The sequence below is a fragment of the Miniopterus schreibersii genome (genome assembly GCF_964146895.1).
Source record: "Miniopterus schreibersii genome assembly, chromosome: 16".
Lineage (NCBI taxonomy): Eukaryota > Metazoa > Chordata > Mammalia > Chiroptera > Miniopteridae > Miniopterus > Miniopterus schreibersii.
The window spans coordinates 10,645,985-10,660,243 of record NC_138116.1 but is presented as its reverse complement, the minus strand read 5'-3'; the positions used below and the strand labels follow the sequence as shown (position 1 = coordinate 10,660,243).

General features: G+C 52.6%; 1 protein-coding gene and 1 long non-coding RNA gene across 3 annotated transcripts in view; one reads left to right on the top strand and one right to left on the bottom strand.

Moving 5' to 3' along the window:
- The window catches only part of LOC308569234, a 135,386-nt gene that overhangs the window by 108,415 nt on the left and 12,712 nt on the right, over positions 1-14,259 (bottom strand). The window lies entirely within an intron of this gene.
- Positions 6,548-8,605, top strand: SPPL2C (signal peptide peptidase like 2C; the record flags this gene model as incomplete). The annotated part of the gene is made up of 1 exon (XM_081161940.1): positions 6,548-8,605. One exon carries the CDS (start codon positions 6,548-6,550, stop codon positions 8,603-8,605), a length of 2,058 nt encoding a protein of 685 aa, XP_081018066.1.

Below are 14,259 nucleotides of genomic sequence, written 5' to 3'. Positions count from 1 at the left end.
AACACAGGCCTCCAACATCTCACCTAAGGATTGATGGGTATTTACCCACCAACTTCTTCAGTCACAGGGTGAAGGCTGCTAATCCCCCTGGCAGCCTGGGCCTGGCCGCTGAGGGACCGGAAGTGGCTGATGGGTCTCAAATGGCCACAACTGAGGCACCTTTCTCAACTCTGCGTTTCACTCAGCAAAGGAGGGGAAGTGAGAAAGGGCGGCTTTCCTTGGACAATGTTGGAATGTAGAGGACAGGGCCCCCCAAAGATGGAAGTGCCTGAGAGGGGCTGGGGGACTCCGTGAAGGGGTTGCACAGATAAGGTGTCCTGAGGGGGCAGGCGGGCCAGTGCCCCCCTTTCCTGCCTGTGCCTCCTCATGGCTTTAGTTGATGGGCTCCCTCTGAGCGCCTATTGTCCACTAGGCCCTGTGTAAGGACAGATAAGCAGCACCCCAATGCCAGCAGCCAACTGCTCAGCTCAGAGCTGCTGGCTCTGGAAGGTCACTGGAGGCCACCTCCAAGGCTGGCCGCCATCAGGGGAGCTACAGAGGGGTCCCTGGGCAGGCAGGGGCTGGTCCAGATGAGCCTCAGGACCGCTCCCATCCAGAGACTGTAAGGGGAGAGGGGCTGCTAAATGCACAGGTAGAAACATCTGGGCCCCAAAAAACTGTAGCTCCAGTGCCAGGGGCAGGTGCCCAGAGTTTAACCCTTCCAAGGCTGGAGTGTTCTGGGCTCCAGGGTTAGGGTGAAGGCAGGCCCCCAGATGGGGTTTCTGAAGGTCATTCTGCCCTGAGGTTTGGCCTGTGGGTGGGGCAGGAAGAGAGGTCCCCTAGAGATGAGTGTGGTTCTATGGGCCAAAAGACACATAGGCCACTACACTTCTGGGAGGGCTGGGCAGCTGGGGTGGGGAATAATCCCCTCAAACTGCCCTGCCTGAGCCCATTTCTTCTGGGGACCCTCCTTCATGTGCACAGATCAGCAGTGGAGAGAAAACCACAGTGAGGGATTTCGATTCTCCATTTTGGGCTCCCTCCACCTTCCCCGAGTATGACAGTAGAATCCTGCCCTAGGGTCCTCGGCCTCCCCTCCAGCCTCCTCAGTTCCCTGCTGCTGCTGGATCAGATCCCTTGGACCAGGACTGGGGAGGGAGTCAGATCTGGGAAATACACTTATTAGGAAGGGACGGGAGTTGGGAACCCAGATAATTCCTTCATTGTGGGCATTTGTAGATCTCTTTGCAATTCACAGAATCCTTTATGACATTTATTACTAATCCTCAACTCACTGATGGAAGTAGGAATCAGCCCATTTTACAGACGAGGAAACTGAGGCCTGACGACTCCCCTGAGATCAATAGTCCTTTGGCTCTAAGTCCAGGCCTCTTTCTACCCCCTCCATTGACTAGGTTACTAGGCTTGAATTTGGAGAGACCAGGACTGATAAAACAGCTGTGGGGGAGGGGCAGCAAGGAGGCCTCAGTGGTTCAGATTGTCCAATTGAGGATGAGTCCCAGGAGAAGATGGGACCAGTCCGAAGATGGTCCAGCCAGTGGCCAACTGCTAAGTCCAGCTAGGTGGGAGCTCTGAGGGTTGTGTATGTCCACCCTGGCTCTCAGCACCCCTTTCCCACCTTCCCCACATTCTCCACCCTCCACTTCTTAAAATGATGCTTAACTGCAAACAGTGTAGCCCAAGCCACCAGAAGCCTCTGGGGGTCTCTCTGCACCCACCCAGGCTCTGCCCAGCCCATGCGAGGGTGCCACTGGCCTCAGGACCATCTCATCCAGCCCCAAAATCAAACTCAACAGCCTGCCCTTGGTCCAAACAGAGGGAGTGCCTCCTGCATCTCACATACAATGACACTATCATTGATGGGGTGCTTACTGGGCACCAAGAGCCACTGAGCCCCTCACATGTTGACCTCATCTACTCTTCATACCACCCTATGAGGCAGGTGCTGCTATCCCCATTTAACAAATAGGGAAAGTGAAGCCCAGCGAGGTTAAGAGAGCTGCCCAAGGGCATGGGTGGATGTGAACCCAGGCCAGCCTCACTTACCCTCCACTGTGTTTAGCTCCTATGTAGCAGGAGTTCTCTGTAGAGTACCCCTCCCTGCCCTACTGCCCCCGCCAATGCCTTCCCTAGGGCTGCACTGTTTGCAGTTAAGCATTATTTTAAGAAGAGGAGGGGTGGAGGATGTTTTCCCAGTTCGTGGACAAACAACATACAGAGATGAAGCTAGATGTAGTAGTTGGTGTCTACAAAGCATGAGCCTAGGTGGACCCCTTTCTGAACCCAGCCCAGCCTCCAGGCCGACTGCAGTCTGCGGCCTCCCAGCGTCCCCGGAACCTGCTCCATCTCCAAGCATCGCCTCCTAGTCCCTACCTTCTGCATCCCACCAAGTCCTGCAGATCCTGCTGGGCAGGCTTGGAGCCAAGAGACACCTGGACCATGCATATTTTTCAAAGCTCTCAGTGTGCTGAAAACACCAAGGAGATCACCATTTGGAGATAACTCCCGAGACCACCAGACCTACAACAAGCCTGTCCTGAGCCTAGTGCCCCTGGTGGGGACTGCAGTGGGTCCTGGTTAAATACACATCACATAGAACTCGCCATCTCAACCACGTTCAAATGCACAGTTCAGTGTCATTAATACACTCACAATGTTGTGTAACCATCACCACTATCTATTTGCAGAATTTGTTCATCACCTAATGGGAACCCCACACCTTAAGCACTCACTCCCCATTCCTCCCTTCCCCCAGCCTCTGTAGGGACAAACCTGCTTTCTGTCCCTACAGATTTGCCTGTTTTCGATATTTCATAAAAGTAGAATCAGGTAATATTTGTTCTGTTGTGATTGGCTTCTTTCATGTAGGATAATGTTGTCAAGGTTCCCCTACATTGTAGGAGCCTGTATCAGAACTTCATTCCTTTGTATGCCTGAAAAACATTCCATTACATGGACAAACTGCACTTTATTCACCCATCCATCGGTCGAAGGGCATTTGGGTCCTTTCCACCAATTCCCAGTTACTGTAAATAGTGCTGCTGTGAACAGTCACGCACACGTTTTCGTTTGAACACCCCTTTTCAATTCTCTTGGGTATACGCCCAGGAGTGCATCTGCTGGGTCAAATGGTAACTCTACGTTTAGCTTCTCAAGGAACCGCCAAACTGTTCTCTGCTGTGGCTGCTCCATTTTATGTTCCCAACAGCAACCTATGAGGATTCCAGGTTCTCCACGTTTTTGTCAAAACTTGTTATGATCCATGTTTTTGATAATAGCCATCCCAGTGGGTATGTTGGTCCTTGGTTTTTAAAAGATTCGAGACTCCCTGAGTGGACAGTGGGACCCCCCCAGTGAGGGAATAGATTGTCAGTAGCTGGAGGGCCAGAGAGAGTTTTCTTATCACAGAACTCAGTTAAGGGGCTGGCTTGCCCTGCTGTGCCCGGCACCTGGGTGCTGGGATACAGAGGTGCACCCAGTCTAGACACCTCTACACTCGGATAAGAATGGTGTCAGCTGAGTGTCCTTTCCCTCACTGTCCCCCCCCCCAAAAAGCACAAGTCCTCCCTTTACAACCAGAGCCCAGAAAAGGAGCAGCCTGTGCCTCCTCCACTTTTTCCAGCACCAGCCGGGGTACACTCACCATTCAGTTGTGTTTGTTCCCTAACACATTTCTGACAGTTAACTTGTCATTATAACTACTGGTTTGTAATCTAATTAGATGTTATATTAACGAAAGAATCAGCACACAAACAGCGAGCAATGTTGTTTCTTATAAAAACTCAGTTGAATGTTTTGAAAGACACAATCTAAGTTGGACAAAAAAATATCTGCGAAATTAGGTGTGGGTGAGGCAGATATAAATAATTGGGTGGGAGGAGATTGTCAGAGTCTACACGGTTCCACTTGCCAACCACTTTGCAAGGTTCTTTAAGCTCGCCCTTCACCTGACAGAGCCCACAGCTGAACGGAGGGGACGGCGTCCCCTCAGTGTGGATGTCACAAGGAAGATGACTTAGAACTGCAACGGATGGAACCATAACTAAAGGACAGGCCTCAAGGAAGGTCAGTGACTGTAGGCTGACTCCTTGGAAGTTAAAATGTGTTTTATGGGTTGAATTGTGTTCCCCAAAAAGACATGTTAGATCCTACCCCCAGTATCTGTAAATGTGACCTTATTTAGAAATAGGGTCTTTGCAGATGTAATCAAGTTAAGGTTAAAGTAATTGAATGGGTCCTAATCCAACATGACTGATGTCCTTATAAAACGACGAGACACAGAGGCACATAGGGAGAAGGCCATGTGCAACAGAGGCAGAGGTTGGGGTGATGTCACTACAAGCCAAGAAACATCAAGGATTGCCAGGTGCCACCAAAATCAGGAAAACATAGGAAGGATTCTACCCAGAGTCTCAGAGGGAGCATGGCCCTGCTGACACCTCAATTTTGGACTTTTCTTAGTTTGCTCAGGCTGCCATAACAAATACCACAGACTGGGTGGCTTAAACAATGAGTATTTATTTCTCATAGTTCCGGAACTTTAAGATCAAGGTGCCACTGGATTCAGTTCCCGGTGAGGGCTCGCTCCCTGGTTTGCAGATGGCCACCTTCTTGCTGTGTCCTCACAGGATGGAGAGTAAGATGATCTCTCTCTCGTGTCTTCTTATAAGGGCACCAGTCCCACTCATGACATAATTACCTCCCAAAGGCCTCACCTCCAAGTACCATCACACTGGGGATTAGACGTTAAATATATGAATTGGGATGGAAGACACACAAACACTTAGTTCATAGCAGACTTTTAGCCTCAAGACTGAGAGAGAATAAACTCCTATGTTAAGACACTCAGTTTGCGATTTGTTAAAGCAACCGCAAGGAACCAACACAATGCATAAAGTCTGTAGGTAACTTTTTAAAGATTCCCCTGTTGAATCCACTTTTTCAATAACCCCATCTCCCACCCAGTCCCACTCATCTGGGATGAGCAGGCCAACCATGCAGCCCCGAGCACAGCCGGGTTAGTCATAGACTCCACTGCTCGATAGCCTGGGTTCTAATCTCATCTCTACCACTGATGTGGCATCCTGGAAAAATTTGGTCACTGTCCTGTGCCTTGGTCCCTTCTACTATAGAACAGGGTCACTCATTCACGCATCCCACACATTTCCTGAATGTCACTTTTTATGCCAGAATCCAAGAGCAGCAGGTGAGAATAGATAAGGTTCCTGTCCTCGTGGAGCTCAACCAGAAGACAGAAAATAAACAAGAAAACACATAAACAAGCAAAAACCTAGGACTGAGATAAGAAAGTACATCCTGAGTTGTGATCATGACATGCTAAGAAGCAGGCTGTTTTCTCCTCACCACGGAGATAGAGATATCACTGGAGTTAAGGCCTGAAGGACAAGGATAAGCAGCAGGTGAGGCTCTGGGGCAGAGAGCAGGGATGCAGAGCCCGGAGCCCTCCAGCAGCCAGGAGCTAGGCAGGCCCCAGGCAGTTCCCTGGATAGGGCAAAGCCTAAGGGACCTGTCCAGTGTGAGAGCTAGGTCTGGGGATGGAGATTGGGGCTGGGGCCCACTGGGTGGGCTTCTCTGAACCTCAGGTTTACCCACCCATGACATGGGGTGTTCAGGTGAAGTTAAGCTAATATAACAATACCCATAGTAAGCCAATGGCTTAAGAATATAATGCAATGCCATCCCTGGTGAGCGTCCCATACCACTGCTCCACACGGACACCAAGGGACCCAGTTCCTTCCCCTTCCTTCCTCCCCTATCCCTTAGGACAATGTCTTACTCTCCATATCAGTGACCTATACCTGTCCATGATTGGCCTGTGAGAAAGGGAAAGAGATGAACAAGGAGCCTACAGCTTCTGTGCAGGCCTCTGAAGGGCTCACATTATTTCTGCTCAATTCCATTGGGAAGAAATGGCCATGTGGCCATTCCTAACTTCAGGGGAGGCTGGCAATGAAATTTCAGTCACTCACCAATAGAAAGGAGCATGGATTTGAAGGACAGTTCACCGCCTCTAGTAATATCTCTTTGAGGACAAATCAAGTACCTGGCACTTAGTAGGAGCTCAACAAAAATGCACAATATTATGGGGGTCAGGGGTCCCAGGGACCTCAGAAACTCTCTGACCCAATGTCCTCATTTCTTTGCAGCTAAAGAAATAAGTGGAGAGGCGAGGCTCTTACAGGAGGTAAGAGGCTGAAGCTGGCCCTGAATCCTGTCTGGGACCTTCAACCCTATCCTCCCACATCTTATTTCAGATTTCCTGGCTCAGCCCCACCTGGTGCTGGGCAGAGAGCAGGGACCCAAATGACCTCTCTACACAGAGGCAGTATTAGAGGGAGGACCCTGGGAGGGACCCTGTTTTCTGTAGCAGTGCCCTGGACCCTGTGGCACAGCTTTATGACTAGGTAGGTGTGGCCCTGGTTTCTGGGATGGGAGGCCACGCTGCTCTGTGACAGAGGGCCACACCCACCCCCTGGGAGGGGGAGCTGGGCCGCTGGCAGCTGCCAGGTTGGGGTGGCTGAGGAGGATGTCGTGCCTGGGTTTCCTCCTCCTCCTCCTCCTCCTCCTCGTCGCCGGTACAATGGCCCAGGGGGAGTACGGCGTGGTCCACGTGGTGTCACAGAACTGGAGCAAGGACTACTGCGTGCTGGTCAACTCAGATTATGTCACCCTGCCCCGGGACCTGCGCCACGCCCCACTCCTGCCCCTGTACGATGGCACCTCGGCACCCTGGTGCCCTGGCGAGGGCTCCTTCCACCCAGCCCGGCCCAGCTTCCCCAACAGGCGGCCCCTCCACCGGACCACCGCCATGGTCATGAGGGGCAACTGCAGCTTCTACGCTAAGGGCTGGCTGGCTCAGGGCCGAGGAGCCCACGGGCTGCTCATCGTGAGCCGGGTCAGTGGCCAACAGTGTTCAGATACCAACGTAGCGTCCCAGGACCCCCTCAAACCCCTGCCTGAACTCACCATCCCAGTGGCCACGATCCGATACACCGACATGCTCGACATCCTCAGCCACACCTGCGGCAGCACCCTGGCCCGGGTGGCCTTGTATGCGCCCCCAGAGCCCATCCTCGACTACAACATGGTGGTCATCTTCATCTTGGCCTTAGGGACGGTGGCTGCGGGGGGCTACTGGGCCGGTGTGACCGAGGCGGGTCGGCTGCAGCGGCGCCGGGCCCGAGGAGGGGGGGGGCCTGGGGGTCAGAATCAACAGGACGTGGGGGTCGCCCAGGGGGGGCAAGAGGAAGAAGATGAGGACACACCCGTGGACTTCACGCCGGCCATGACGGCCGCAGTGGTTGCCATGTCCTGCTCCATCATGCTGCTGCTTTACTTCTTCTACGACAGCTTCGTCTACGTCATGATTGCCATCTTCGGCCTGGGCGCGGGCACCGGCCTCTACGGCTGCATGGCCCCCCTGGCGCAGTACCTGCCCCTGCAGCAATACCGGTGGTCCCTGCCTGGTCACCGGGCCTGTCTGCAGCTGCCTCTGCTGCTGCTGGCTACCCTGTGCGCAGTGGTGACCGGTGTCTGGGTCGCCTACCGCAACGAGGACCGCTGGGCCTGGCTCCTGCAGGATGCTCTGGGCATAGCCTACTGCCTTTTCGTCCTGCAGCGCGTGCGACTGCCCAAACTCAAGAACTGTACCTTTTTCCTGCTGGCCCTGCTGGCCTTTGACGTCTTCTTTGTCTTCATTACACCTCTCTTCACCAGGACCGGAGAGAGCATCATGGTAGAGGTGGCCTCAGGCCCAGCAGATTCCTTGAGCCATGAGAGGCTGCCCATGGTGCTCAAAGTGCCCCAGTTGAGCTTCTCGGCCTTGAGCCTGTGTGATCAGCACTTTACCATCCTCGGCTTCGGTGACATTGTGGTCCCAGGCTTCTTGGTTGCCTACTGTCATCGCTTTGATGTGCAAATGCACTCACGCCAGGTCTACTTCATGGCCTGCACCATGGCCTACGCCGTGGGTCTGCTGGTCACGTTTGCTGCCATGGTCCTCACGCAGATGGGCCAGCCTGCCCTACTCTACCTGGTGTCCAGCACCCTGCTCACCAGCCTGGCCATGGCGACCTGCCGCAAGGAGCTCACCCTCTTCTGGACTGGCCAGGGCAGAGCCAAGACACCCACCCAGCCCATGGCAGGGCTCTGTGGAACCCATTTGGTTGGCTCTAAGCAGAAGCAGGAGGACACCACAGGTGTCCACACAGCCAGTGAGTCTGAGGGGACCACCAACCACTTGGCAGGGGACTTAGATAGCAATCTCAGGGAGGACACAGCCAAGACTGTCACTATATCTGAGGATGAAGCAACAGCTCTGGTTGGCTACAGTGACAGCTCCGAGGGCTGGAGTGATGCCAACCTGGACCCTGATGAGCTGCCCCATGCCTCCCCCAGGGCCTCAGAGGAGCAGATGCCGCTAATGCCACTGATGCCATCACTCTCAGAGCTGGCCCATGCCAATGCCCACACCCAGGCCCACATCCACGCCCAGGCCCAGGATGGTCACCTGACCTGGAGGAGGTTCCACAAAAGGAAGGGCTTGAAGATAAAGAAGAGCATGTCAACCCAGGCTTCCCTGTGAACCAGGCCCTGGGACATGTGCCTCCAGAAGGGTTGGCGGAATATCACAAAGCAAAGGTACACAGGGCAAAAAGAAATCAGGGCATTAAAGATATTCCAGATGTACTCAGCAGAGCTTCTGTTTGTTAGGATGAGAAAGCAGCAGCCATGGAACGAGTCCATGCAGGGCCCAGAGGATCCTTAGGATAGGCACAACCCCGAATCATGCAGAGGGGGAAACTGAGGCTCAGAGGGCAAACATGACTTATACACATAAAGTTACTCAGCAAGGTCAAGATTTTCTCACAGGGCTTGCCAGGCAATGACTTCCTCTCTCCCTGCCTCCCCAACACCCACCCCAAGCCAGAGCCCCAGCTCCTCAGCCTGGCAGACAGGCTACATCCTGTCCCTGTAGCCCCACCCCAGCTTCACTGCCCACCTCTTCATGCTCAGGTCCAACTGAACCATTACTGTTCTTTGATCATACCATTCCTCTCCTCTCTTGCACATGCTGTTCCCTCTGGCTGGAATGCCCTTCCCCTTCCAAATTCCCCAACCCATCTCCCGGGCTCACCAAAACATTCCTCACCATCCTTCAAGCATCAGCTCACATCTATCCTTTCTGCTAAACATCCCTCCTCAAGGCTTCCTGTACAGCAGTACCACGCCCAGGTGTTTCTGCACAGACACTGAGTGTGCACCTGCTGCATGCATTACCCTGTGATGGGCACCAAGGGAGGCTGCCATCTAGCTGGGGGATGGGTGGGAAGTAGAAAACAGGCAAGAAACAACCTGGGAATTGTCTTAAAGTGGAGGGTAGAAGGTTTGGAGCTGGAGTGGAGGAATTTAGGAGACCATGAATCTATTTCCCATGCTTCCTTTATTGACTCTGGATAATAGACAAGTTCCTTAACCCTTTGGGTCTCAGTAGTCTCATCTTCAAAATGGGACTTCAATGCGATGTCCACCTGAGGACGAGGGCACAGACAAGATGACCTCTTGAGGACCCCACAGTTTTTTAGGCCATATGGTGTGTTTACATGTTGCTTCAACAGAGCTAACAAACTCTGGGTTGAGGGGAAGGCTTCCTGGAGGAGGCTATGTTGGAGGTCAGGGAATCACAGTCTATGGGGCAGTGGATGATACAGTAGTTAGGGTTCTAGAGCCAGCTGCCCACCGGAAATTCCTGCTCTACTGCTGACCTATACTGTGTCTTTAAGCAAATGACTTAACCTCTCAGTGCCTCAGTTTCCCAATCTGTAAAATGGGATAATAGGACCCACCATAGGATTTTGGTGAGGTTTGAACATACTAGTTTATGTAAGGTGATTGACATGTAGCTGCATGTAGCATAAGCTCTCCAAATGTTAACTCTATTCATATTGTTTCCCTTTGTGAAAGCCTTTCAGAATCAAATCCACCTCCTACAAGGCCTTCAAGTTCTGGCCCCGACTTCCTCCCCTCTTCCCTCCATGCCCCGCATTCCTGCCCCTACCATTATGAGGGAGTGGACAGCAGACTCCACGACACCTGTCTTCACCCACAGGACCCTCTCACGGGCTAGCTCCTCTCCCTGGAGCTTTGCCCTCCTCCCACCCCCAGAATTGGAACTCCAGGCCCAGCTTAAATACCCCCTCCTCAGGGAGGTCTTCTTTGATGATCCTTTCTAAACTAGCCCCAGCCTCAATCACATTACTATACACCTGTTCGCTAGTCTTTTCGTCTCCCCCAGTTGACTGTCAGCTTTATGAAGGCAGAGACCACTCTGTCTTGTTCGGCTGAGTAGTTCCAGGGCCTAGAACAAGGCCTGGTGTGTAGTAGATGCTCAATTTATGTTTGTTGGAGAAATGAATGAATGAATAAAATGAACAAATGGAGAAGGAATTAATCCATCTTGAACCATAGAGGAAGAGAGGACACCTCAAGGTAAGGTCCCCAGGTCACCTTCATGCAACTCTAATGGAACTGGTTGGGCACTATGGGTGGGGAGTTAGGAGGTAGCGGGGGTTCAAGTAATGGGCATCTTAAAGAAAGCACCACTTGCTGGTCCCCTTGGTAAATAGTACCTGAAGGCCTGGACAGGACAAGGGCAGTGTGAGGAACCAGGGCCAGGATCCTGACTGAAGGTGTTGACAGTCCCTCCTACTAAAGCCAGAGGCCATCTGGCCTAGACAGAGGGGCCTCTGCAGGCCCTGGCTCATCCCCAGCCAAAGCAGCCTCCCCACTGCTGATTTGCGTCACTGGCCCTGCCAGGGATGGGCTATACCCTCCGCCAGGTCCAAGGGGGAGGGCTAGACAGAGCCAAGCCTCTCCGTACCCCCTAATCCCCCAGACTAGGGGACAAGGGAGCTTTTCTCTCCCAGAAACTTGCAGTCAGGGTGGCTCTGAGGATGCTGGGCTCGAGCTCCCTGCAGCAGGGCAGATGTCTATCACCAAGGAGAGGTTCTCCAGGGGAGGGTCTGGCTCTGTCCACGTCTGAACACCACAGATTTAGAAAAGTATGAGTACAACACTGTCCTCACTACTCTCTATCCATCAGAGGCAAACATTCAGAGAACACTTTATCTATAAAATGGAATAACTTCAGGGGGCTGTGGTCAGTATTCAACACCCCGGTAAAGAGCTGAGCCTGGGCTCCAGAATTCATGTGGTTCTGTTGCTGCGGCTGCTACTCTGTGATGACTCAGGGTCCCCTGCACCTGCCCTGGCCCCAAAGCCACACTCCTCGTAGCTTTGGGCTCAGCCTCACTTTCCCAGGAACTGGGCCAAATCCAAGTTGTGCCCACTCAGAGGTGCCCAGAACTGGCAGCCCCCACCTGAATGCCAGAGGATCACAGGGTACTGCACATGTGTATGTATACCCATGTACACCCATGTAGACATGTGCCCACAACCATACTGTATCCATACATGCACATACACGCATGTACCTTCACACCCTGCACAAACACACACACACACACACGTGCACACACATACACCTGGGCTCTGACATTTTCTGCTGTTCTCTTCATACCCTGCCCTCCCCCTCCAGGCCTGTCCTAGGCCTGTGGGAGTGGGGGTGCTAATGCCTGGACTTCCTACCCCAGAGGGCAGGGTAGCCCTTTTTTGGTGGGGCAGACACTGAGACAACATTCAGATGCCTTTTGAGAAGAATGGCTGGCCAGCAGCCTCCTCCCGGGGCTGTCTCAGTTTTCCAGCCCAAGTTGCTCTTTGGAGAGATGGGGACATGGAGGGCCAGCTAATGATGAAGCAAGACAGCAGTGCCAGGACCTGGCATCTCCCCGCAATGCCTCCTCTCACTGGCAGCCTTTGTTCCCGGCCTGCTGGGCTGGCAGAACAGAGGCAGGCCAGCATCCCAGTCTGATGGCTCCCCCTGTGCTCACCTGCTTCCCCTTCTCTCGTTTTGCACTCTGAACTCGATCTCAGTATCTGCTTCCTGAAGAGCCCAACCTGTGACAGGCGAAACCTAAGATGGGGCCAGGGCAGGAATAGCTCCCCAAGGCCAGGCCCAGGGCTCCAGGTAGCCCAGCCCCAGCTCTGGGGCTGTGCTTTGCTCAGGCTGCCCAGTAATTCTCTTTGTGGCCTTGTTTAATCTCAGCAAGAATCCCATGAGCAGAACAGTCACAAGCCTGTTGTGTGTGTTTTTTGTTAATAAAGAGTTTGGTAGTCTAGATTCCCTGGAGAGTGAGAACCAGCAAGGACCCATGAGTTGCTCTAATCCACAAAAGAAAGTCCAGAGAGGATCAGAACCTGCCCACCGTCACACAGCAATGAGACAGCAGAAACAGAACAACTCTGTTCTTCTGCCTCCCAGCCCAACAGCTGGGTCAACTCCCATCACCAACCACCCTCTATCTCCACACACCCTGGTCTATAAAATATACCTCCCCAGGAAAATTCTGCGCCTACCCATTCCTTTGCCTATGCCCCTCAGTAGGTATGGCCCTCCATTCTCACTGAGTAGTTGTGTGTGTGTTGTTTGATAAGGAAGTTTGTGATTTAGCATTGAGCATCTCCTCAGCTCGCACAGGAAAGACAGCTGGACACTGAGCTACCAAGACCTGTTTTCAACTCCCTGTTCACTTGACACTGGACAGCTAAGGCTATCCCACTGTGCCTCAGTATCCCTGCCTGTAAAATGAGCTGCTAAGACTTCCCTGTGGGTTTATGGTAAGGATCAAATAAGGTGAGGTATGCATATACACAGCTAACACTTGCCAAGTACTAACACCAGGTCAGGTATACATGTTATCTCATGATGTGACGCCCAGACGTGGCATCCCCCCAAATGCTCTTTCCCAAATCAGCTTTCGGTTCCTCGGGGGTGAGCTCCCAGAGGCAGATTCATCCACTTCTCTTGTTTCCCCTCCCATGCCCACTGGGACGAGGTGTGTGGGTGGGTCCCTGGTGGCTAACTGGTGTCACCACCACCACAGAGTCCGGAAGAGGGGTCCCTCTGCGGTTTGACTAAAACGGGAAGATTTTTTTGCCTGGTTTTTCCTGAAGTTTGAGTGGTCCTGTGCTGCCACCTGCTGGTCAGTACAATAAGAGCAGGCGAGCTCACACCCAGGAGCATCCCATTAGGGAACTTTGGAATAATTACAATCAGGGTGATATCCAAATATAAACTATAAATATAAGTTATAAATAGTGTGTGTGTGTGTGTGTGTGTGTGTGTGTGTGTGTGTGTGTGTGTGTGTGTGTGTGTGTTGACGTGTGTGTGTGTGTGTGTGTGTGTGTGTGTGTGTGGTGACCTACCCATCAGCAGAGTTCTGAATCCCTTACCGGCCCCAGGGTTAACTCTTTAGAAGCTGGCTGTGAGCCTGGAGAAGGGTCTGCTATTTTATGAAATGAAGTAGCCCCAACAGGGCATCACTGAATGTCCTTAATGTTGAAGACAGTCCATGCCCTGACCCTTGTCCCACCCCATAGAGTCAGGCCACCCTGAGTAAGGGTTTGCAGACCCCAGCACTTGGCCCATTCCTGGGGGGGGTCTCCTGTATCGTCCTCCTACCCCAAAGTCCTTGTCCTAGTAGGTCCACAGATGCCCATTCCCACATACAGCAGCCATTATTCATTTTGTGTGAACAAATCCCTGCCCACCACTGGTTTACTTTCCAAATGCTTCATTTATTTTTCCCATGATCTACCCTTCAGCCTCTAGGGCTCTTCCAGGCATATAAGTCTGAGTCCAGGTTTCATGGCTCACTCTTGAGCCCACCTAGAATAATGGAACCCCAGAAGGGGTGGCTGGAAAGGGAGACAGGCTGTTACTGGGAGGACTTTAGACTGCTAAAATCCTGAGGAGCTGTTCTGAGAAATGACTTTAAGTAGCTTTCCCCAGCTTCTTATGGACTTAAATGGCAGAGAGGTTTGGGGGAGAGGTGGACAGTGTGTGAGGTCTGAGCCTCCAGAGACATTTTAGAACTCTCCAGAACTGAGGACAGAGGCCTTCCAGAATTCTGCAGAACTGAGGACAGAGAGGGAAAGCAGCCTGCCTGAGGCCACACAGCAAGCCAGTGACAAGGCCAAGGCAACCAAGAACCTAGAAACTAGCACAAGAATCCTTCATAAACAAGAGACCCTTTCTAGAATACAAACACTTGTCTTTAACAGGACTGTTTCATGAGGTCCCAATTCCAGCCCTCCACCCCCCCACTTGATCTTAAAGTA